We start from the raw sequence: 24,332 nt of genomic DNA on the forward strand, positions 1-24,332 counted from the left end.
TTTTTCTTCACGGATGCTGCCAGACTTGCTGATCTTTTCCAGCAACTTGTTTTTGTTCTACTCAGTGTTATTCAGTTCCACATCACACCACACAATGCAGTTGGCCTGATGTTGGAAAATCTATGAAAATTAGACAGCACTATCATTCAATTTCAGTTAGTTGTAATGGGATCTATGAGCTTCCAAGCTCTTAAGGACTGAAGTGTGTTCATGAAATATTTATAATACAATAGTGATCAGATCTGCGTAAAATTCCTACATATGCCAATTTAAATCATTAACTGATTTACTCTGAATAGGTAAATTTTAAAATGACACCCACAGAAATATTAGATACAAATGGTACCCAGTCTTTTCTGAACAAACAGAAACATATTGCCCCTACAATCAAAAATATTTTACTCACTAAAAATATTCCTGTATATGATTTTATATTGCAAGTTGATTCTTTTGTATTATGTGAGCAAATTTCTTAATAGATTAGACTAAAAAAATGGTAGTGCAAGAATGAATATCCTGAAATCCCTTGCACTATTTTATTTCATAGCACATAGTAAAAGTAGCACAATCCACATAGGACACCAAAATCACTGGTTCTGAAATAACTTACACTTTTCTTCTTCACCTGCTAAGTGGGAAAGCAAGTCAAAACATTTTTTAAAACTTAGTTTAGAAAAAGAATTTTTGTATTTCTTCCAGTGTTCTGAGTGTCAATGACAAATTCAAGATTTGTTGCCTGCCCATATAGGAACATTGGTACAAGAGTAGGTCATACAGCCCCTCCAGCCTGTTGCAACATTCAAGGAGATCACAGCTGGTATATAGCCTAAATTCATATATCTTCACTTAAAAAAATACAATCCAGCTTGGTTTTAAAATTAACAACTGATCCAGCATCCATTGCCATTTGTGGAAGTAAGTTCCAAACTTCTACCCTTTGTGTGTAGACGTGCTTCCTAACATCTCTCCTGAATCGTCTGGCCCCAATTCTCGGGCTATGCTCCCTTGTTCTAGAATCCCCAACCAGTGGAAATAGTTTATCTTTATCTAGCCTGTCTTTTGCAGTTTAATATCTTGAGGACTTCGGTCGGATCACCCCATAACCTTCTAAATTGTAGAGAAAGTAGACCAAATTTATATAATCTCTCCTCATAACTTATCCCCTTAAATCCAGATATCATTTTTGTACTCCCTCCAAGGTCAGTATATCCTTCCTACAGTGTGGTGCCCAAATCTGCTCACATTATTCCAAATGGCATCTAACCAGGGTTTTGAATAGCTGCAGCATACCATATGCATTCTTGTACTCCAGCCCTCCAGATATAAAGGCCAACATCCCATTAACTTTCTTGATTATTTCCTGCACCGGTTCGTGACAGTTTAAAAAAAAAAACTTATGCACCTGAACCCCCATGTCTCTTTGGCCATCCACTGTATTTAACTTCACACCATCTAGAAAGTAGCCTGATCTATCACGTCTCAGTTTGAAATGGATTACTTCACACTTGTTTGCATTGAACTCCATCTGCCACAATTTTTCCTATTCACTTAGTCTGTCAATTTCCCTTTATAAGTTTATGCTTTTATCTAAACCGTCTACAATTCTGCCTAACATTGTATCATCAGAAAATTTGTATACATGACTTTCTATGCCATTATCCAAGTCATAAATAAATCATCGAGGCCCTAACACAGATCCTTATGGGACACCACTGGTCATTGTACCAATTTGATTAGCTACCCATTATCTCTACTGTCTGTCACCCGCCACCCAACCAATTTCTCAACCATTTCAATAATTTTCCCTCAATTCAATAGGCTTCTACCTTAGTTAACACTGTTGCACATGGGACTTGAACAAATACCTTCTGGAAGTCCATATACACAACATTCATAGACATTGTCCTGTCCACTACCCTAGTCACCTCTTCAAAAATTTCATTGAGGTTTATCAGGCATGACCTACTGGTTATGAATGCATGCTGGCTGTCCCCAGTGAACTGAAAATCTGAGATGTTCAGTTACTCCATTTTTGATTATATGACCCTGAGAAGGTGGTTATAAGCTGTTCCCTGAATTGTGAGAATCCACCTGGTTTGCAATGCAGATTGATGCTAACAATGTGGGTTCAATTTCTGTGGCAGTTACCACGACTCTTCTTCGCTTGCCCAAGGTGTGGTGACCCTCAGGTTAAACTACTGCCAGTTGCCTCTCTCTAATGAGAGCGCAGTGCTATGGTCTAGTAGGATTATGGTGACTTTACCCTTGTTAGGAAGGTAACTCCAGACCTTTCACCCAATGACATTGAAGGAACAGTTTGAAAAATGTTGTTGAAGGCAGCTATGTGAGTTGCTGTAGTAAATGATACACAATGCTATCATTGTGCATTGGTGCTGTAGGGGCTGAATGTTGAAGGTGGTGGATGTGGAGTCAATCAAGTGGGTTGCTTTGGCCTGGATGGTGTCATCCAGGCAAGTGGAGGGTATTCCATCAAACTCCTGACTTGTACCTTGTGGAAGGTTTGACATTCCTGGGTAGACAGCAGTGAGCCACAGAATTCTCAGCCTCAGTCCTGTCCTTAATGACAATATATGGCTGGGACAGTTCAGATTCTGGTCAATGGTAACCCTCAGGAGGATTCATTGGAGATCAAGGGAGATGGTTGTTGCCTGGCACCTCTGTGGCAAGAATACTAATTGCCATTTGTCAGTTTAGGACTTGATGTAGACCCAAACAGCTTCAGAATTTGAGGAGTTGAAAATGGTACTGATCATTGTGCAATCAATGAACTGGTCTACTTCCAACCTTACGATGGAGGATAGGTCTTTGACGAAGCAGCCAAAGATGCTTGGGCCGAGGATACTACCTTGAGAAACTCCTGCAGAGATATCCCAAGGCTGAAATGAATGGCCTCCAACAACCACAGCAATCTACACATAAGCCCTCTTTGTATTAATCCATTACTGAGTTCTTGGTCAGTCAAAAGAATGGTTGGAAAAAACTTGACCTGTTTTGAGAAAAGCAAATCTAAAGAAAGAAAAAACAGAATGGTTCTTTCAATGCCAAGCAATGGCTACAAAAAAAATCTATTTATATAGAAAAGAAAGCCCATGGATGAGCTAGCTCTAACTGTATTCTTTGAAAATAATGACAGTTAAAGTCATAGACAGTGATTAAACGATGTGTATGGAACCTCTCAAATTGAGGATGGCTGTACAGTAATAAGGGTCCAATGTTTTCAGAGCTTTATCAAAGTACTAGAAGAACAGATAATGAGATCACCTTCCCTCAGGTTCTGAGGCTATAACAACTGAGTGCCCATAAAACTGCATTGCCTCATGTTTGCCGAATAATGATGATGTTCAGTTTTTTGGGCAGTGTTGAGTGGGGACTGAAATTACATATACCCTCACTGAGTAATAGTGAGCACGATACTTCATTTTTTGCAGCTTGCTGGTAACTTGTGAACAGCTGAAGGAAGTTGCTGAAATACTTTGTGACTTTAATCAGTGATGTAGACAGGTGCTGCTGGAGGTCAAACCACTTTCTACTTATGTTTGAAAAGTTAATTTAAAAAAAAAAATCCCAGCTCATACTGTTTGCAGGTGTAATCTTGTTGTTGGAACATAATCACCTCAATTCATTCCTGAATTGTTCACCAGGAAGATCAGCATTGTTTGCCTGCCCCAAATTCACAAACATAACTGACTGGCTTGCCAAGATACTTCAGCAGGCACAGCAATCCAACAGCTTCATCATCACTTTTATTGCAATCAGATTTCAATGCATCTTCAGGGACTTTAAAAATGAAATTCAAACTTTCAAACAGCGGTGGGAGGTGAATTCATTACCTTTGGATCAGTGTGGGCCTCAGCTACTTAGCTGTTTTTACACTACAATGTTTTCACTTAGTACGTCATCGGATACTAGATGCATAGAGGTAAGGTGCATTCCGTACCAGTGGGATTGCACAGAGTATTGCGCCTGTTCCCTAAGAAGTTCATGCATAGGTCGAAAGGGTTTCTAACTCATTTCCTTAGAATCTATCAAACAAATCCTTCACGAAAGGTAGGAACACAGTAACGTAGTCAGAGGAATCAATGCAAATGGCTACTGAATAGATTGTTTCAAGGTTCAGTAGCGTCCAAGTATTTCATTCACCACAGAGAATTCTCATTATGTCCCTTTGTTTACAATGAAATTTCACAAAGCAAAGTACAAAATACGCACTTTGCTAAACAAAATTATTCACTACTTCTGTTACACTGAGTACTTTCTGCATCACTGCTCTGACCTGCTTTTGAGTATTTAATAAAGCTTAGCATGGTCCATTCACTCTGTATTTACTAAGGTCCAGAATTTACGCATTCAACGTCTGTACTTGTATCCTCATCTTCCTCCTCCTCATCCCCAAACGTCTGTTCTGATAAATGAGCAAAGCTGTGAGACTGAGCAGCGACCTGTGCGGCTAGAGCTGAGGTAAAGTGGAGGGCGACTGGCCCATGTCTTTCAGCAAGTCCCTGTTGAACAGTTGTCTGCAGCTGCTCAGATGCAGCTGGCTGTGAATTTTCTTGCTTTTGTATGGAACTGTCTGTAGTCTCTGAGCAGCAAGCCAAGCATCCATTTACAGTACCCGTTTGGAGAATGTCACTCAGATCAGCGCCTTTCCTACTAGCCAGATGTACATCAGTGCAGTCTGGACCTGTTGATCTCCAACATTCTTTGCTATCCGTCAAGCTGTCTAGTTGATTGGCGTCTACCCCTTGGGAGCAGTCATCACAAACCTTATGACCTTGTACATTTGCATCTGCCTCCTGACATTCCAGTGGGACTCCCTCCAGCTGCGTTAGGTCCGCAGATGAAATAGTTTTCAGTGCAGCTATGAAAGAAGTTTTGAAGCGTGACAGGGTTAGTTACATTCTTGCATTGCTATTTTTAACGCATTAATTCTTTATAAAGATCCCTTACTGATCATTTTATAGCATTAATGCTGCAAAATGTAGCTGTCCTATTCATCCATCACATCCCTTTTCTATATTTAATTACTCACACTGCAACTCTCACTTTATTTTAGCCACAGCTATGACAGCCATAGAAAAGAGTGGGACCCCACAGTAGCAATGAAATTAGATGCCCAATAATAGAATTTAGAGCCAGTGAAACAATTTATCTTCCAGTTTGGCCTCCTTCATTGCCGAAATGAAATCATATCAGCTGTGGCTCAGTAGGAAGCACTCTCACTTTTGAGATTAGGTGGACAAGGTTTCAAGTCCCACTTCAGACAGTTAAGTGCCCCTCCAGGTTAAAACTTCAGTGGGGTACCAAGAGATGGCTGCATTGTCTAATATGCTGTCTTTCCAATGAAACAACAGTATGCCCTCTCAGGTGCACATAAACAATTCTACAACGTTATTTGAGGATGATTGGAGGAGTTCTCCCTGGTGTCCTATAACTAACATCACTGAACAGCAAGTGAAAACAACTGTATCAATGCTAATCATTATTATTTATAATTGTGTTAGAATCACACAGAACAAGAAGAAAACAAGTGGGCCCATCCAGTTGTGCTGGCTTTTTGAAAGAGCCACTAAATTAGTTCTATTCCAGTAGTGATTGTAACAAGGTCAGCCAGGTGGACCTCACAGAATATGACTTTCCCTGATTTGAAATGTTAATCTGGTCCAATCAGGGAGCCCTGGCTGACAGGTAACAACAGGAGGGTGACATCCTGTTCACTTTGGGAGCTGGATATGAGGGAAGCTGGATCAGTGTCAAGGACTCTCCATGTGTAAATAAACGGTGATTGGTGACTGGATTTTGGCCTCATGGAGTTATTTCAATTCCCTGTCCATTTCTCCTAACCTACTTTTTTGTCATAATGTTCACTGCTTCAAATTTAGATTTCTCTACTAAAAAAAAAAGACATTTGTCTTGTTCCCAGGGTGTTGTTTGTGGAAGAACTATCTCAAGGATTGTAGTTGGTGAAATAGTCTCACCACCACCTTCTCAGGGCACCTGGGGACACTGCTTTAAATCTCACTACGATAGCCGGTAGAATTTAAATTCAGTTAACAAATCTGGGAATTGAAAGCTCATCTCAGTGATGGTGACCATGACAGCCACCATGTGTCAAAAACCCATCTGGTTCACCAATGCTTTTAGGGAAGGAACTCTGCCAATTCCTATTCCTTCTGGCCTACATGTGAATCCAGACCCACAGCCACAATATGGTTGACTCTTAACTTCTCTCTGAAATAGCAAGACAAGCAGTTCAAGGGCAGTAAGGAATGGACAACAAATGCTGGATGAAGGGTCTAGGCCCGAAACGTCAGCCTTCCTGCTCCTATGATGCTGCTTGGCCTGCTGTGTTCATCCAGCTCTACACCCTGTTACCGCAAATGCTGAACATGTCAGCAACATGCACATCCCATGCAAGAATAAAGAGTGACAACAACAACTATGTCAGCATTTTGTGTAACCCATAAATAATCCAACATGAGGAAGTGTTATTGCTCACCATGGTCATTGAAAAGTAGCTGTTTCCACTTTTGCCTCTCCAGCTCAGAGGCCTTGAACCCCAACACACTTTTCAGCTCCTGAAGCATTCTCCTGGATTCCTCCCTCTCTCGCCTCTCCTTCTCTCGTTCCTCTTGTGACAAGTAGTTCAGCAAGCCCCCTCCGAAATCTCCATCCAAATCAGATTCTTCTACATAAGCCTCAAGTTCCTGGAGTCAAAAGAGAGATAGAGAGAAACAGAGTATGACCAACTGGCAGATTTAAACATGAAGATCAAACAGACTTGCCAGAGTTTAGAAAAAATAAATAAATGTTCTAGTTGCACAAGCCGAGCTGATGTGTAGAAATTTGGCTCCAGCTTGCAAATGCAAATTTGTACATTTATAGGATTTGGCATACACAAGAGCGTAGGTTTAGTCTACTCTGAAATTTTCTGAGCGTGGGCTGTCGATTGCGAATTTACTGCCAGCCTCCACTCTCAAATATGTGAAGGTGAAGTAGCATTGCTGGTCTGCTTGCCTCAGAGTCCTCTGGCTTGTTTTAAACAAACAGCTTTGCACATACTTTCCATTCACCTGTTTTAAAAAGAAGCTCCAAGAACTGGGCAAGAGTTTAAAATAAACTGCACATGCTCTCCATGCTGATACATCTGTCAGCTTATTTGTATTCCCACAGTAGGGGAATGCTAATGAAGGACTGCCACCTAGCAAGGGATCCTGAATGCTGTGAGTGCCCCAGTGTGAACTAGCAGCAAAGATTAAATAAATATTAATCTCTAATGAATTCAGTGAACAGATAATAGAGATTTGTGTCAAATAGTTAAGGTAAAAGGACAAACAAGTTGTACATGTTAGTTGATCATGTGCTTTCAGGGCTCTTGTGGTACAGTGAAAGTGCCACTACCTCTGGGCCAGAAGGCTTGGGTTCACATCCCACCTGCTCCAGAGATGTGTAATAACAATTCTGAACAGCTTTATTAAAAATATCTGTTTATACACGGAGAAGAGATAGACATTTGTGATACTGTGATAGTGTCCCTACTTCTGGGTCAGAGGGTCTGGGTTCAAGACACATCAAAACATGTCTGAACAGGTTTATTTAAAAGAACATCTGGTCTCAGTAAAGGTGACCAATGAAGTCATTGTTGATAACTGTTGTAAAGACCTATCTGGCCCAGAAGATCCATAAAATCAGATTCCGTCTCAGGATGTGACAGTCTTTGAGATATGTCTAAACAGGTTGAAAAATATATATATACACAAAATATGTATTACACACATATACCCAAGTGGTTAAGGCAATAGTTTGCAAATCCACTGGGTCTCCCCAAGTATCGCTAAGTGCTTTTAACTACATTTCTCATCATTTATGACATTACTCACATGGCTACAGAATTAATTATTGGCTAATTGGAATTGTAAAAACTGCAATCAACACTGGGAAAATCTTATTTTAATTGACTTTTCATAGGAATATAAAGGGGAGACAGCTACGAATGTGCTGTCGGAAGACTGAGAGATTGTTAATAAACTATTAAGGCAAAGTTCTGTGTCTTGCTATCTGCTTCACCTTCAAGTTGGATCCTGTTAAAAATAAATACATTCACGTCAGGATATTCTATATATTAGTACTAGAGGTACAAGGAATACAAGATGTATATTTTCTGTCAAGTTGGTCAATAAGAAATTAATCCTACTGTTTAAAGGCTTTTAATTGAAAGTTGTTTTTGTAAAGCTATCAGATGTCACTTTTAGATGCAGCTGAGAGGTAGATATGAATCAATTAACATTTGAAGCAAAATTCATAATTATAAACTTTGGATAGGAATTTTCATGCAGGCCCTCTGGCTCTGTGCCATTAGTTCACACAATGTGGGACGTAAATAGAGTTTTAACCACACTTTCAATGCAACGACTTCAGTGGTGTAGGCACTTACTCTTCAGGAAATGAGTCTGTGCATACCTGGGCTCAAAGTTTTCTGGCAGCAGCTGGCTCTTCTTCTCCGAAGGCCATCAAACATCTGGGAATTTTCAGTGAGAGGGTAACCAATGGGAGAAAAGGTATCTCCAGGAGTAAAATTGACAAAATGAGTGATGGCAGAGGGGAAAAGGGAATGGGACAGAGGAAATGGGGAGGGGAAAGGGGATTGGGAAGGAGAGGAAGGAGAAAAGTGGGAGGGGAAGACTGCAAACGAAATATAAGGAGTGATAAGGGGAGCTGCAAAGGAGACAGAACAGTTTTAAACCTGTCAACAAAGAAACACTCACCTAACTGGGAGCCGAAAAAAACCCTAAAATAATTGAGGTAATGAATTTCTTGTACAAGATTGAGGAATCTCCAGTTTAAGGATGCAAAGCTTAATACAAATGGATGATGTTAAATGCTCCAGCTTTATGCATATGCTTTGGAAACACATGACCTATGATCCCAACAGTCTGAGAAGGTGTTTAGGGTGATGGCTTTTGTGTACAAAAATGGGTCATTTATTTTGGAAAAAAACACATCTGCTGTTAACTGATGCCTGTTCTCTTTTGAATACTGAGGTATTTAGAAAATTAATACTTTCCTTGTCTGGGTGGCTTTAAGTTTAATGGAGGGTTGACAATTATTGAGGATAATTTAAATTGTACTTTTGCATTCTTCCAAAGACCCCATATGTCAACCACAAGGTGGATTATTACTACACGACTGTATCACCTAATAAATAAATTCATGAAAATGTAAGAGCACCTGGAAACTAAAGTAAAACTCCTCATAACAAAAAACCCATTCATAGTCATACAGTCAGATAACTCAAGAAAATCTCAAGATGCCTTCTTAGGAAAAAGATATCTTGTTGTATGGTGCATACATGTTCTTACCTGTTCATCAGGGACTGGATCCTGATCTTCGATCTGTACAACAGACTTTGCTGACTGTTTCCAGATTGGAGGCAAATTTTTGTCCTGTACCATAGGTCTGCCTAAAACACCAAAAAAGGCAGTGGAAAAATGGTGTGTAAGTGTTCTATACCACCCATATCTGTAGAAGACATGGTTTAGAAGTGACTACAAAATGGTAGCAGGTTACATTTCAGATTATATGATTTCCAGTGACCTTATTTCTGAAACAGTAAAATTAGACCAGGAAGAAAAGTTCAATAAGGCCTGCATAAGCAGCACTGCTTAATGAAACTGCATCTACAAAATGCTGGTGATTACTAACACCATGATGGCTATGAAAAACTGCAGAAATCTAACTTGATTCCATACTGAAGGCAAACAAATATTTTGGAATTCTACTTTCACAGTTTCCCATATAAATTATATTTTTCATAGATTTCGTAGAAACCCTACAGTATGGAAACAGGTAATGTGGCCCAACAAGTCCACACCGACCCTCAGAGCATCCCACCCAGACCTATCCCCCATAACCCACCTAATCTACACATTCCTGAACACTATGGGCAATTTAGCATGGCCAATCCACGTAGCCTGCACGTCTTTGGACTGTGGGAGGAAACCAAAGCACCCGGAGGAAACCCATGCAGACACAGGGAAAACATGCAAACTCCACATGGACAGTCACCCAAGGGTGGAATCAAACCTGGGTCCCTGGTGCTGTGAGACAGCAGTGCTAACCACTGAGCCACCGTGCCGCTGTGCCGTCCCGTAAGGTCATTGCTTTTAGTAAATTGACTGTATGTAGCTGAGAAAATGTAATTCTGAGAACAAAGACTGTACTGTGCAGCGAGACAGGCATCACTGAACTGGTTTCAAGTTCAGTTTGCTTTTTGTGGCCACCAAAAATGGACTAAGAATGAAACACAGATTAGAGCGTCTGCAGAGGAAATGTAAACTTTAATTTATACTACACTGCTCCTGCTGTTATTGGATTGAAAAAATAAAACAAAAACACACTTTGTTGGTAAAGATCTCATTTAGCATTTTGGAAGCACTCTGGTTCTGTAATTTTTAAAAACCGCAGAGGTGGCCACTGCTGGCAAGGTCAGTATCTCTAGTCATCCTGACGAGCACATGATTTAGCTGAGCATTTTGAGGTGTATTTACACTGTTAGGTCATATCTACTCAATGTAACACCCAGTATTAACACTGCAAACAGACAAAACTGATCAAGTTTTGACCATTCTATATCTCAAATACTCCTGAAAATAAAATTATACTTTATACATATTGTAACTACAGCTGCTGACACTCACTTGTCTGTCATATTGCCAGACAGAATCCAGAATGCAATGGCCAATTTAAAGCAGAAGACAAAGCCAAATAAAGCAGGCTGTCTAATTATTTGAGTGCATCACATGAATATCACTGCTGCTCCAGACAATAAATCTCAAACAACACTTCTAATTGTCCATTATCTTTCAGCACAGACCGGGTACTTATCTTTCTTACAGCTTCCTTTGTACAGTATTCCTCATTGCTCATTTCCTCAAGAGACTTAAATAAGGAATGTCTGGGGAAAACTGTGCCCTTTCACCTCCAGAGAACAAAGTTCAATCCAGCCCAGACTTCTGGGATGAAAGTCTTCTCTCTCTTAAAAACTGTTAAAGATTTTATGTGGACTTGGAACAGCCTCAACTCAGTTCCTGACAGGCTTAGGTCAAAAGTATGTGAGGATATTTGCCATTAGCCTCAAGCAGATATAATGCAGGAATATGCATGGAAACATCTCATTGTTGCTGATGAGGTTGCCTTCTGTGCCTGAAGTTGAGACACCATGTCAAAACCACTGAGGAACAAACTAACCTGACCACCAGCACCAGAAGCTAGAAACTGATTTTCAAATGTTAAAGTGGTGCTTAATTCACCATTGACTTCTCCTACCTCAATGAGCAAATAAGTCATTCAAAATAATTACAATTATTTTAAGGTATCAAAGTGATAAATCAATTATGGGGTTTAAATAGTCCTTTCCCAACTCATCTGTCCCCTAACAGTTTCAGAAGTCACTCAACACCAGGTTATAGACCAACAGGTTTATTTAAATCACACAAGCTTTTGGAGCACAACCCCTTTGTCAGGTGCAGTGAGAGCAGAGCACACAGACCCGGAGTTTATAGGCAGAGAGATCAAGGGCAGGGAGGTCAAAAGATTGTACAACTTGTGTGAGTGGAATGTCAGATGATAAGTCGCTGCAGGTGACCAGGAGCGTTAGTCGGTGAGTAAAATGTCAACAGCTGAATAACGAATGAAGGGATGATCTATTATTCGATTAAGCGAGGCAGAGAGTTAATTACAAAAAAACCGTAACGACCTCATCAGAAGATGGACACAGCATATGACCGATAGAGTACACTTCGTCATCCAGTACTTCCCCAGAGCAGAGAAACTACGCCATGTCATGTTGAAGGCTGCAAAGAACATCGATAATGATGAGCATCTGGCCAAGATCCTCCCTACTCCTCCACTTCTTGCCTTCGAACAACTGCCAAACCTTAAACAGACCGTTGTTCGAAGCAAACTTCCCAGCCTTCAGGATAACATCGACCACACCACGACATAATCCTGCCATGGCAACCTCTGCAAGACGTGTTAGATCATCAACATGGATGCAACCATCACACACGGGAACATCACCCACTATGTACACAGCATATACTCATGTGACTCAGCAAATGCTCTCTATCTCATACGCTGCAGGCAAGGATGCCCCGAGGCATGGTATATTGGCAAAACCAAGATGCTACAACAACGGATGAATGGACTACTCACAACAATAGTCAGATAGAAATGTTCCCTCCCAGTCAGGGAACACTTCAGCGGTCAAGGGCATTCAGGATCCAATCTTTGGTTAAGCGTCCTCCAAGGCAGACATTGTGATACACAATAATGCAGAATCGCCGAGCAGAGACTGATAGTCAAGTTTCATACCCATGAAGACAGCCTCAACCGTGATCTTGGGCTCATGTTGCACTACAGGTGACACCACAATATTGTTCTGTATCTGTAAAATCTTCCTTACTTTCTGGTTTTGACAGCATCACCTTGATAAATTGTTATGATCTCGCTACCTTAACTAGTTTGTACAGTTTTGAATTCAACATGCGATTCCAGTCATTGAGTTTGTCTCCAGCACCACTTTATTTTAATTTTTTGTAATTATCTCTCTGCCTCACTTAATCGGATTATAGGTCATCTTTTTCGCTGGTTATTCAGCTGTTGACACTTTAACACTCCGGGTCACTTGCAGAGACTTATCATCTGACACTCCACTCACACCAGTTGTCTGATCTTTTGATCTCTCTGCCCTTGATGTCTCTGCCCATAACTTCTGGGTCTGTGTGCTCTGCTCTCTCATTGCACTTGACAAAGGGGCTGCGCTCTGAAAGCTTGTGTGATTTCAAATAAACCTGTTGGGCTAGAATCTGGTGTCATGTGACTTCTGACTTTGTCCACTCCAGTTCAACGCCGGCACCTCCACACCCTAACAGTTTGGTGGGATTGTTTATGAGATAAATCCACCCAAAGTTACTTTAAAATTATAAGAGCCAAATCAGAGATTCCTAATAGTAGAAGACCAATTTAGTATTAGCAGAATTAAATAGATTGGGAAGTACTTCGGAGTGATCAACATGTGTAATGAACTCCCAGACACAGTGGTAGTGAAAACATTGAAATTATTTAAAGTCTATTTTGACTGTAATGGTTGAAAGGGCCAGGGGAACTTTTAGGGTCATTATATTAGTTACAATTGAGTCGCTGACTAATAACTTGATTCTGAAGCAATATAGCAAGCTACTCAGTTGAGTAAAACCATTCAGACTGTGGTGATTCATGAAGGCAAAGAAACTTTGAATGCTGACCTTGCCAGCAACACTCACAACCCAAAAATACTTTCTTTTATTTCATGCTCCTCGATAAACAAACACTCTTCCACACAATTTTCAAAAAAACAATTCACCATTTTGTCATGTGTGCATCAATTGAAGCAAGATAAACAAAAGAATCACCACATGCATTACCCTAAACTAAGCGGAGGCTTGCTTGAGGAGAATTCTTTTTAAAGACTTCCCTTGCCAGCATTTCTTTGTGAATGAGAATCTTTTTCAGGCTCTCCCACTAGATGTAATCTGCTTTTTTCCCATGTTCATTCTGAGAGTCAGTACAGAATTTCTACTCGGACTACGGAATTGTTTTTGTTTCTCGCTATTCCACAGAAGTGCCATGTTTGAATTGAGTTATTAAATTGGGTTTATTGTCACATGTACTCACATAACTACCGTGAAAAGTTTACAGGGCACCACCTTTGGGTCCATCTTAGGTATAAAGGTACCTAGGTACAAAATCTTAAGATACAAAGCAGAAAGGTAAGGAAATTAAAGTTAAAAAGTTAAATATTACAGTCCTTCTTACTAAAAAGTGGAAAAACAAAAAGTCAACACCACAGTCCATAAGCGCCTGGCCATGCTGAGTGTGCACTCGTCACAAGGGCTTGAGACCCCCAGCTTCGGGTTAAACCTTGCCCCCCTCTGCCGCGCCAGGCTGCCTGTTCCCGCACTCCCATCGGAGTCATGCTTTGGACCGCAAAGATGCCATGATGTTGCTGACTGCCAGAGCTCTGCCCAGGCACACCAGCCACCTCACGGCCAACCACCAAAGCCCCAAGCTGCTGCCTCCACAACTGAACTTCCTATAGGAAGTAAGTAGAGAGAAGAAAAACTAAAACAAACTGAAGGAAAAAAGAAAGAATAAATCAAGAAAAGTAGTAAGAAAAGAGGTCAGAGAAGACAAGCTCTGGATCAGAAGCCCTCCTCCTCCTCCATCTTAGGAATGAAAACTGGTTTAGACTGTTTAGACTAGGGGTTTTCAGGTTTAAGACCCAGAAGTTGACAAAACTGACTCCGGCAGCCAATCTACACTGAGCAGAATCCACATTTCTTTGAATTGGCTCCAGTTACAGAGCATCACCTGTATTACATTGACCCAAGCCATTTAAGGATGGCCTGTTTTGGGTTGTTTCCCAATGCGAATGGGAATAGAATACCTTGGCTATTTCAACTTCTGCCTTTTATAAAGTTGACGAAAGATGAAAGAATTCTATGTCATGAATCTGTTCTGACCCACACATTAATAAAGGAAGGTGAAAGACACATGAATAAAACAGGTACTAGCAAGAAATGCAAAGGCAGAGAGAGGAACAGGAGACCTTATTGCCCCTCAAGACCATGCATCACCATTAAATTAGATTATGGTTGTTCTTTTCTAAATTCTGAAATTATACTACAGGCCACCCAACAATCAGAGGAAGATGGAGAACAGATATGGAGGCAAATAACTGAAAAGATGCGAGGGGAATAGGGTTATAGTGGTAGTAGATTTCAACTTTGCTAATATTAACTGGGATTACCATTGTGTGAAAGGATTAGATGGTTGGAATATTTAAAGTGCATCTAGGATTTTTGTGCCAGTACGTAGATAACCTTCCTAGAGATGAAGCACTGCTAGACCTAATCCTAGGGAATAAAGCCAGCCAAGTGATTTAAATTTCAGTGGGAGAGCATTTTGGGGGTAGTGATCATAACTCCAAGTTTCAAAGTCATTATAGAAAGGGATTAGGATAGTGTGAAGTTAAGTACCTGAACAGGGGAAGGCCAATTTCAATATCATTAGACAGGACCTGGCAAACACAGACTGGGAGCTGCTACTTGCAGTTAAGTCTATATTTGGAATGGGAGTCTTTTAAAAGTAATAGAGTGAGAATTCAGGGCCATCTTGTTCCTCTAAGATTGAAGGGCAAGGGCAGGAAATCCAAGGACCTCTAGGTGTCAAGGGATACTGAGAGTTTGATGAAGAAAAAGGATCACATTAAAAAGAGAGGCCCTACAAAAATACAGGGTGCACAGGGAGTTGTTTATAAAAGCAGTGAGGAAGCTAAACAGGGTCCACAGAATATCTCTGGCAAATAAGAGTAAGGAAAAACCCAAGACATTTTAGAACTAGATTTTATAAAGAAGTGGATTATCAGGGAGAGAGTAGAGCCTATTAGAGATCAAAGGGGGAATCTGTACATGGAGCAAGAGGATGTGGGTGAGGACATTAAAACAACATTTCTCATCTGTATTCACAAAGGAGAAAGTCATTGTAGCCAAGGATTTCAGTTGTGATGGTGAGGTTCTAGAGCGTGTTAAGAATAATGAAGAGGAATTACACGTTTCAGTTGGCATAAAGCTGAATAAATTCCCAAGCCCTGATGAGATGTATCCTAGGCTGCTATGCGGGGGATAAGAGAGGAGATTGCTGGAGCCCTGGCAGAGATATTTACTATTTTGCTGGCCACAGGTGAAGTACCAGATGTCTGGATGACAGCTAATGTAGCCCCTTTGTTCAAGAAGGGCAGCAGTGATAGGCTAGATAATTACAGACCAGTCTGACGTCAGTGGTAGTGAAATTACTGGAAAAAAATTCTGAGGGACAGAAGTAATCAACACTTGGAAAGACAGGGATTGATCAGGGATAGCAGCACGGATTTGTTAAAGGGAGATCCTATCTGACTAATTTAATTGAGTTTTTTGAGAAGGTAACTAAATATTTGATGAGGGTAGTGCAGTTGATATGGTTACATGAACTTCAGTAGGGCCTTTGACAAGGCCCAACATGGGATCCAAGCTGGCAAACTGAATCCAAAATAGTGCATCAACATCTCTGAAGTTGGGAAGAGACAGAAAACTGTCGACGCTGTCAAACTCTCAAAACAGGAGAATACTGAGAGGATGCAACTAAGAGCCCATGGGATCCAAAGCAAGTTGGCTCCACATAACACCTATGATTCTCCTGTGAACCTCCATTAATGGCATATGAATAATGAACGAGAAGGATTTCAGAACAGCAAGGAGAGAACAGGTTTATTGGCAGTGGGGTGACATTTTTCAACAGATAATTTGACTTTTTAAAGAAGAAACTTAGAAAGGCCTCAATTCCAATCTTACAAGCTATTTTCTCATTAAAAGTAAAAAGCAATTTTTACAATAGGGAGAAGGGAACTCAGATAGACAAGGCAGTGGCATTAAGTGATGCCCTGACACAAGGTGCGGGTAAGGACAGTATTTAACTTTGAATGTAGAACTTTCTTTTGCAGACTGTCACTTTGCAGACTGTTCTTGCTGAATACTGAAGTCATTTGCAACTGAACTGTCTTTTAGTTCACAAAAATACAACGTTAGAGCTGCACTTTACTGGCACGGAAACAATTGTCAGTAGCTGAAGTGGAATGATGTTAGTTCTGTTGTTTACAGACAACCAGGGATGATGACACATGCTGAACTCACACACAGCTAGTGTTGTAGTTTTAAACTAACTGTCAAGCAGATTGAATAGGATTTCAACCACAGTCATTTGGAAGACCATTATTCATACCTATTAACTTGGCAAACTCATTACACACATTCTACTATAGAATATTGTCAATGGCTTAAAAAAATTGTAAGTTACTAATTCTAAACATTAGCTTCCTGCTTTGTCTCAATGCATGCAGCAACAATGCATTTCAGTAACAATCCTCATTTTTTGTAAGTGCCTTTAACAAAAAAAAAGTCTAAATAAAAAGCATGAACAAATAGGCAGAATAAAATGTACAGCGAACCAGGAAGGGATAAATCAAGATTGTAATTATAATTTGCTTGAAGAGTTGGCCTTTGAGAAGGCTTTTTTAGACCGGAGAGGGGTGGAGTATTTTAGGCAGGAAGTGACCAAGAGTAGGACAAAAAATAGCAGAGAGTTATGCCTTATTCTACATACATTAAATGCATAGCCATCCTTGCAGTCTGGAGTGCTTCTTATTTTTATACTATTACCTTTACGGTCCAGAGACTTGTGAACTAGTTTATCCACCTGATTACTTGTCTCATCCCAACAATTTATGCTCGCCCCCATATGTGGTTGAATTGATTTAAGTTTCTGATGCAGATCATGATACACTTCCTGTGTCAGTTTATGCTGTTCCTGGGATTCGTGGAGCTTTTCCAGATAATCCTCTAAAGAAATAACCCTGTGTATCAGGAAGGCATTATGAATGCATTTTGTTACACATTTACAAACCCAAAACAGCTCATAAGACAATAAGACAATAATTGTAGCAATTAAGTTATGAGCGTAAAAGGTACTATGATTTACATGCAGAGTTTTTTTTCCTTATTTTGAATTCTTCAGAATACTAACAAATACAAACTGAACAAATTGCAGAAAGCTTAAAACATTTTCAGATAGACTAAGTTTTGATCCAAACAATGGATTCTGAGGTTCCATTATTATAGAATATTGGAGGATGTATTATCGTAGAATACTGCATCAAGTTAATCAACACAGATTTACAAGCAGACAATGATACCATGTAATATTGACACAACACAGTATTTCTGTTAAATGCATGAACTTACTCATTTAGTAGTGCTTTAAGGTGGAGTTGCAAACTACGAACCACAGCATAAAGATTCTTCAGCTCCCTTGATTGTTGTTTGGTCTTGTTTGATGCTTTTAAATTAGATTGGTGCTGTACCTGCCAGTATCTGTGGAAGTCATAGCTGCGTTTCAACTCTTCAAGGCAATTTGTAAGGATATGAGATATATTCTGGGTTACTTCTGCAACGACATGGTGCGCCAAGTGCTCTGCAGTAACATGGGACTTGGGTGCAGCCTGGACAGGAGATAGTAGGAAAGCCAGGCGTCTGAAGAACTCGGAGCTTTGACCCACCCAAAGCTGAAACAGTACCTGTATGCAGAATGAGTTAAACTTCAGACTATTATTAAACATGGAAAGATCCACCAAAATTAATACAGACATTATTTAGTGGACTGTATATCTGAATTATTTTGCTGAAGTCATTCAAGCAACATTACAGTGATAATCATTTTAAAAGGTGAAGTCCCATAATTGCCACTGTAAAGAACAGTTACCCTAAAGTGAAGAATTTTTATCTACCCCATTGCTTCCAGGCACAGCTAGGTCCTGAACTACGTGTTTGAAACTTATATGAACAATGTAAACAAATGTGTCAAATTTATTCCATTTGAAACAATTATAATTCAGCAACTGCACACATGTAGGATCATTACAGAATGGGTTCATCAGAAATTACACTATTGCTTCCCGTCTTGTATTATATTTGTGAGATGTTGTAGTGTTTTTTCCCTTGCTTTCCTCTCTGAAGGTGATAGAAGTGTGGGCACATGTGCTGTCTTCTGATTCTCTCTTCCTATGGGTTAATTACTTGACCCAATTACTTGGCTTCTTTCATTGTTGACACCAGGAAAGCTTGGAGGGACAAACCCAGGTATTGCAATTTCAGAGCACAGGCTGCTGGGAATTCCAGCTTGCTGCATCAATGAGTCCAGGCACTTATAAATGAGTAGATGAAAAGTAGTCCAAAGATATGCAGGTAAGGTGGATTGCCCATGCTAAAATGCCTATAGTGTCCAGGGATGTGTAGGTTAGGTAGATTGGCCATGGAAAATGCAGTGTTGTGGGGATTGGGGGTGTCTGGGTGGAATGCTCTTTGGAGGGTTGGTGCGACTCGATGGGCTGAATGGCATGGTTCCACACTGTTGGGATTCGATGATTCTAAGTGCTGAAGTAACTAGTTGGCAGCACAACAGGATAAGCAATCAACACAGTGCCACTGAAAACAGTGCCAATGGTGTTATGGACGAGGCCAAATGCCCTCAAAATATTTTAAGATGGCCAGACTCCAACTTTTTCATGTTTTTAAAGGCACATTTAAGGCATTGTGTTCCGGATGTAATTTGATGGTCAGGCTACCAGGGCCTGAAGCAAAACACACTTTATTCTTACCATACAGTTAAACAAAACAAACAAGAATTGGAATAACAACTCTACTGTAATTCTTAACAGAATAATAGATTATTTAACTTAACAGCAACTATTCTAATATAGTAACATCACAGAAACACACCGTTGCAAAGGTAAACTCAGTAAAATAGGTTATCTCACATGCAATTCTCTAGTCCAGGAGGAAAGAACATCAAGAGAAAACTCAGAGAACTGAAGCATTTTGCTGTAGCACAGATAGATGTATAGCAGCTTCCAAATCATAACAGCTAATGAAAGTTAAACTAAAGTCCTGGTTCTGTGGGAGCTTGACCCCATCTCTTCAGCCGCTTCTATTGTTCTAACTTTAAGAAAACCCGCAGCCTCACAAATTGTCCACTTTATTGGCTTGGAACAACTATTCTGCACCTCTGTTTTAACCTCTTTGCATAAGGAAAGACCAGGACACAATACACCTCTTAAAGCCATAGGTATCGTCACTGTTGAAAGAAAATACCATTGATAAAAGTCATATCTGTGATATTAAAGATGCTTTTACTCTGGAGATAAAATAGCCAATTCTCCATTAAGGTTAATCTGTTTGAAGGAACCTTTGATTGGAAGACATTTCTACTACACACTGCATTGCCTTTAGAGCACAAAGAGAGGCCGTATAGGCCATGTGGCCCATTGGGTCTTTTCTGGTGAATGTGCTCCACTTGAGATACATCCTGTCTGACTTCAACTGATTCATTGTTCCTTCATGTGGTTATCTAAATTCCCATAAAATTCATGTTGTAGTGAACTTAATAAACATTAATATATAAGTGTTTTACTTTTGTTAAGTATAACATGTCTTCTCCACCTTACATTGTAATGCTTCATACCTTTAAGGCCTTGAGGCTGTAACAATCCGTCAGCTCCTGGGCCTCGTCATCAGATATCAGCTCCTTGTCGAGTCCCATGCCAAGCTCGTTATATGGGATTGCAGAGAGGTAATTGGTCACATTATCAATTTCAGAGTTCAGAGGGTAGGTTTAATAATAATTAAGGCATTATAACAAGTCATTGTCAGCCTACAAACTGTTCTGTGAGCCAGATTCATGTCTTATCAGAGTAAATAAACAAATCAAAGCAAAATATTCTGACTTGGCCTACTTAGATCAATTTATGCACAGCATGTTCTTTGGAACAAAAGTTAAAAATATTATCAGAAAAAAATCAAAATACTGCATGATTTAGACAATTGGATTACGATAGAAAGTGAAATTAACTGACAACTGAAACTAAACTCCGTACAAACATTTTGTTTTTTAAACGTGCATGGGTCTAAATTAAAGAGAATAGAGTTAAGGCATAATTAGTAAATCTCAGTACAAGGTTTTAAACAAAATAGCGATTTGCAATTTTTTTTTAAGGTTGTGTACATGGAGTAAAATATCACTTATAAAACAGGAAAATACTTGCTTTTGTCACTCTTCTATAATTTGTAGTAGGCTAATGAAACTGGAGGAATACGTCGATTTAAAAGACTTGATTTCTTAGAAACCGATTTCCTTTGGCAGTCTTTTAACCTTAAGACAAAGAGCACAAGAACGAGGAGCAGGAATAGGCTATTCAGCTCCTACAACCCGTTTGCACAGATCATGGCACATCTGATCATGGCCTCAATTTCATTTTTGTAATAGTTGTGGTTTAACATCACCCACATAAATTTTTAGGAAAACCTGGAGCTGAACAGCTGACTTTAGGATATTCAAAAACTGAAACACAAATATGTATACAAAACCAATGAAAATATGGACACTGAAACATCAGAAACAACCTTAAAAACTCTTCATTATGAACTCTGCCAAGGCAGAATATTGAATTTTATTAACATTGAACTATTTGATCATGGTTTTATATAGTTAAATAAGACAATTCTAATATTCTGAAGTTTCTGTCACATCCTTGAGGTCCTCCAGACAAGTTAAGGGCTAATAAGAAACTTTTGCAACAATGCACTACATTTGGAATAACCACCAGCAGTAACAAGATATCTGGGTCAGTTTCAGCATAATCTTTATTCCAGTCAAAGATGCCAAATATAAAATGTTAGACACAGATGGTAAATTCCATTTCAATTCTTATTAGATTTTTACTTCCCTACAATCTTTAAGGTCACCACACTGCAACTCTTGGTGCTAACAATCTTAAGTGTCATTCTGAACGACATAGTTATAGTGTCAAAATTCTGGCACTGCCAATTTAACATCATTGTGGGAATTGAGTTTAAAGTCTGACAACAGGAATTGGATTGGGATTAACCATGTATGTGTTGACTTTTATATGAGATGTCATTGGATTTGAGAATCTTCACAGCATGTGGCTAATAGTTAAAGGACTGCAGTGGTTCAAAGAGAGAGTTTCCCTTTCATCCCATCATCGTTAAGGTGAGGAGGATAGTCAATAAATGTGGCCTTGCCCGTGACACCCACATTCCCAATAATTAATAATTCAAAAATACACTGCGTGCAATGAATCTTATTGATCAAGATACTTCACTGTCGCTGGGTCAAAATCCTGGAATTCCCTCCCTAATGGGACTGTGGGTCAATCCACAGCAGGTGGACTGCATCAGTTCAAGAAGGTTGTTCACTGCTATCTTCTCAAGGGCAATTAGAGAAGGGCAAGAAATGTTGGCCAGTCAGCCACGCCCAGATCCCACAAAATTAAATTTAAAAATATAGTTCTAAGATACAGATGTACTCAGTTTTCTCAGGGGTAGATTACAAGGAGAGATGACAGAAAATAAACTTGCACCTCCCAAAATATTGATGGTCAAGGGTGATTTAACTAAGGCTTTTTGGATTTGATGTTAAATAATAGATTAAACAGAGGAAAAAATCTCTTTGTTTTGTATAGGAATCTAGCTCAAGGGGATTAGAAGTTAAAAATCAGAACCAGGCGATTCAAAAGAACAGTTACAAAACATTTCTTCCCCCAAAAAACAATAGCTGCTGGTTCAATTAAGAATCTTAAATCTGAGATTGATAGATTTTTCCTAGATGATTGTATAACTGGACATGGAGCCAAGGCAGACGTATGCAGTTAAGGCACAGTTCAATGATTTAATTGGCCACAGTGCAGTCTCAAGGAGCTAAATGACATAATCTTGTATCTATGCTTTAAATTTATCAATGCAATTTGGAAACAGAATTACTTGGTGACCTGGTTCTGAGGACATTCAAAACAAAAAGGATATGACTTCAGCATCTGGCAGGTAGCCACTCGAGAAGCTCGATAGGCGGATCTCACTGATCTGTACACTGCCTTCCGAAGGCCAGTTAGCTGCTGACCTTGCTGTTGCCAGGAGTTCCCCAGCTTACTGGCAGGACATGCAGCAGTCACTCTAGAAAACAAACAGTTAGCTCTAAATACTGCATAGATCTCTCTGCAAAGCTGGTTACGATTAAAATTTTGCTTGGATTCATTTCATGAACATACAATGAACCAATAACTGCAGCAAAAAAAAAACACATCAAACTCCATATGTAATTCATCATAGAAACTCATTGTCAAAGTTCTTAAGAAAAATTTTAGTACATAAGGATTAGGTTTTGTAGCTCCTAAAGCACATTTACACCATTTGAATTAAACCTGGTGGTATAAGTGCAGAAAAATGAGATTTAATTCTAAACATAGCTAAGATTAGCAAATCAGTGAAGGTCTATGAAAAAAGTAAATGTTTAAGTTGTTATTCAAGGTAGGCAAAGCATGACGTCAAATATTAAATAAAATGGTGAGGAAAGATGTTTTAATATTTTAACATAAGGCTTCAAATAATGTGTTTCTTTTTCTCTATTGATTTAATCAGACAATTTCATGCCAATAACTTCACACAAAGTCCCCAAGCTTGCAGGCTATCTCACTCAGTTATACAAAGACATTAGATTGCTTGAGGTTTATTACAGGATACTGTTTCAGCTTGTGGCAAGAACCCAATCAAGATGCTTAACAGGCAATATTCAGAAATCTGTGTATAGTTTATCTTAATAATTTGTTGCAATTGTAATCTTCTTTTTCTCTTGGCAATATGATTTAAAGCTCTTCTCCAGACCTCACAATGTATGCAGGCTGATTAATCAATTAAAAATCTTCTCTATGGTGATATTTATCTATACCTACATGCTCTGTAAAGTATTGTTGCTGCCCCATATGTTTATAATTACAATATTTTGAACTAACAAAATGTCACTACTTTCAATAGACTGAGGAACTTTAATAGAACAAAATGATAAATAAAATAACTTCAGTACGTAATGAAATATAAAGCAACATTTGTAAAAAATGACTCACAATGTGAATCCTCTTGAAATGACTTCTGTCTCTTGAATTTGTCTAATGGATTTTCGCACAAGACTGGTGAAAGTGTGGCTGTTCATCACTATATCTTCCAAACTTTTGTTGCATTTTCTCATGGATCGCTGGAGTTTGGCTGTTCTCCATAAACTGAAGCTCCTGAAAACCATACAAAGACCGAGGCCACACAGGCCCATTCCTACAAAGCCCCAAGGGAAAGTATCACAGCGGTCTGAGGTCATGACCAAGGCACTAGCAAGGATAGCCAATACTGAAACATCCCTAATATGCAAGAAGAGACACAAATTTAGTACCCTGGAAGTTTCCTCAAATATTTCTGGAAAATAAAACAATAAAATTGAACAGAGTAGTGGTAAATTCACAGGAGTATTAATTCAGAGCCCCAGACTAATGCTCTGGGGACAAGGATTTGAATTCAATAAAAAAAACCCTGGATAAAAAGTTAGTCTAAATGACTCCCATGTAATCACTGTCGATTATTATAAAAATCCACCTCGTTTTCTAATGTCCTTTTTGGAAAGGAAATCTGCTGTGTTTCCCTGGTCTGGCCAACCCATGACACCAGACCTACAGTAATGTGACTGACTCTAAACTGCCCTCTGGATGATTAGCGCTGAGTAATAAATGATGCCCATGTCCCATGAGTGAATTTTTTTAAAAATCCCAAAGACTGCAGTGGTTCAAGAGG

At 39.4% G+C, this 24,332-nt stretch overlaps 1 protein-coding gene across 5 annotated transcripts in view; it reads right to left on the minus strand.

The window, feature by feature from the left end:
* Nucleotides 1-508: 508 nt before the first annotated feature.
* vezt (vezatin, adherens junctions transmembrane protein) overlaps nt 509-24,332 on the minus strand; it is a 70,463-nt gene continuing 46,639 nt past the window's right edge. For all 5 annotated transcript variants that reach the window (XM_020527301.2, XM_048610203.1, XM_048610204.1 and 2 more), the window contains 8 exons: nt 23,621-23,905; nt 22,527-22,673; nt 20,167-20,314; nt 17,892-18,223; nt 17,310-17,503; nt 9,378-9,478; nt 6,518-6,725; nt 509-4,879 (listed from right to left, as the gene is read on the minus strand). In XM_020527301.2, the coding sequence (XP_020382890.1) occupies nt 4,347-4,879; nt 6,518-6,725; nt 9,378-9,478; nt 17,310-17,503; nt 17,892-18,223; nt 20,167-20,314; nt 22,527-22,673; nt 23,621-23,905 (1,948 nt within the window). In that variant the 3' untranslated portion in view covers nt 509-4,346. The remainder of the gene's footprint in view (nt 4,880-6,517; nt 6,726-9,377; nt 9,479-17,309; nt 17,504-17,891; nt 18,224-20,166; nt 20,315-22,526; nt 22,674-23,620; nt 23,906-24,332) is intronic.

The sequence above is a fragment of the Rhincodon typus genome, chromosome 22 (assembly GCF_021869965.1).
Source record: "Rhincodon typus isolate 14 chromosome 22, sRhiTyp1.1, whole genome shotgun sequence".
Classification (NCBI taxonomy): domain Eukaryota; kingdom Metazoa; phylum Chordata; class Chondrichthyes; order Orectolobiformes; family Rhincodontidae; genus Rhincodon; species Rhincodon typus.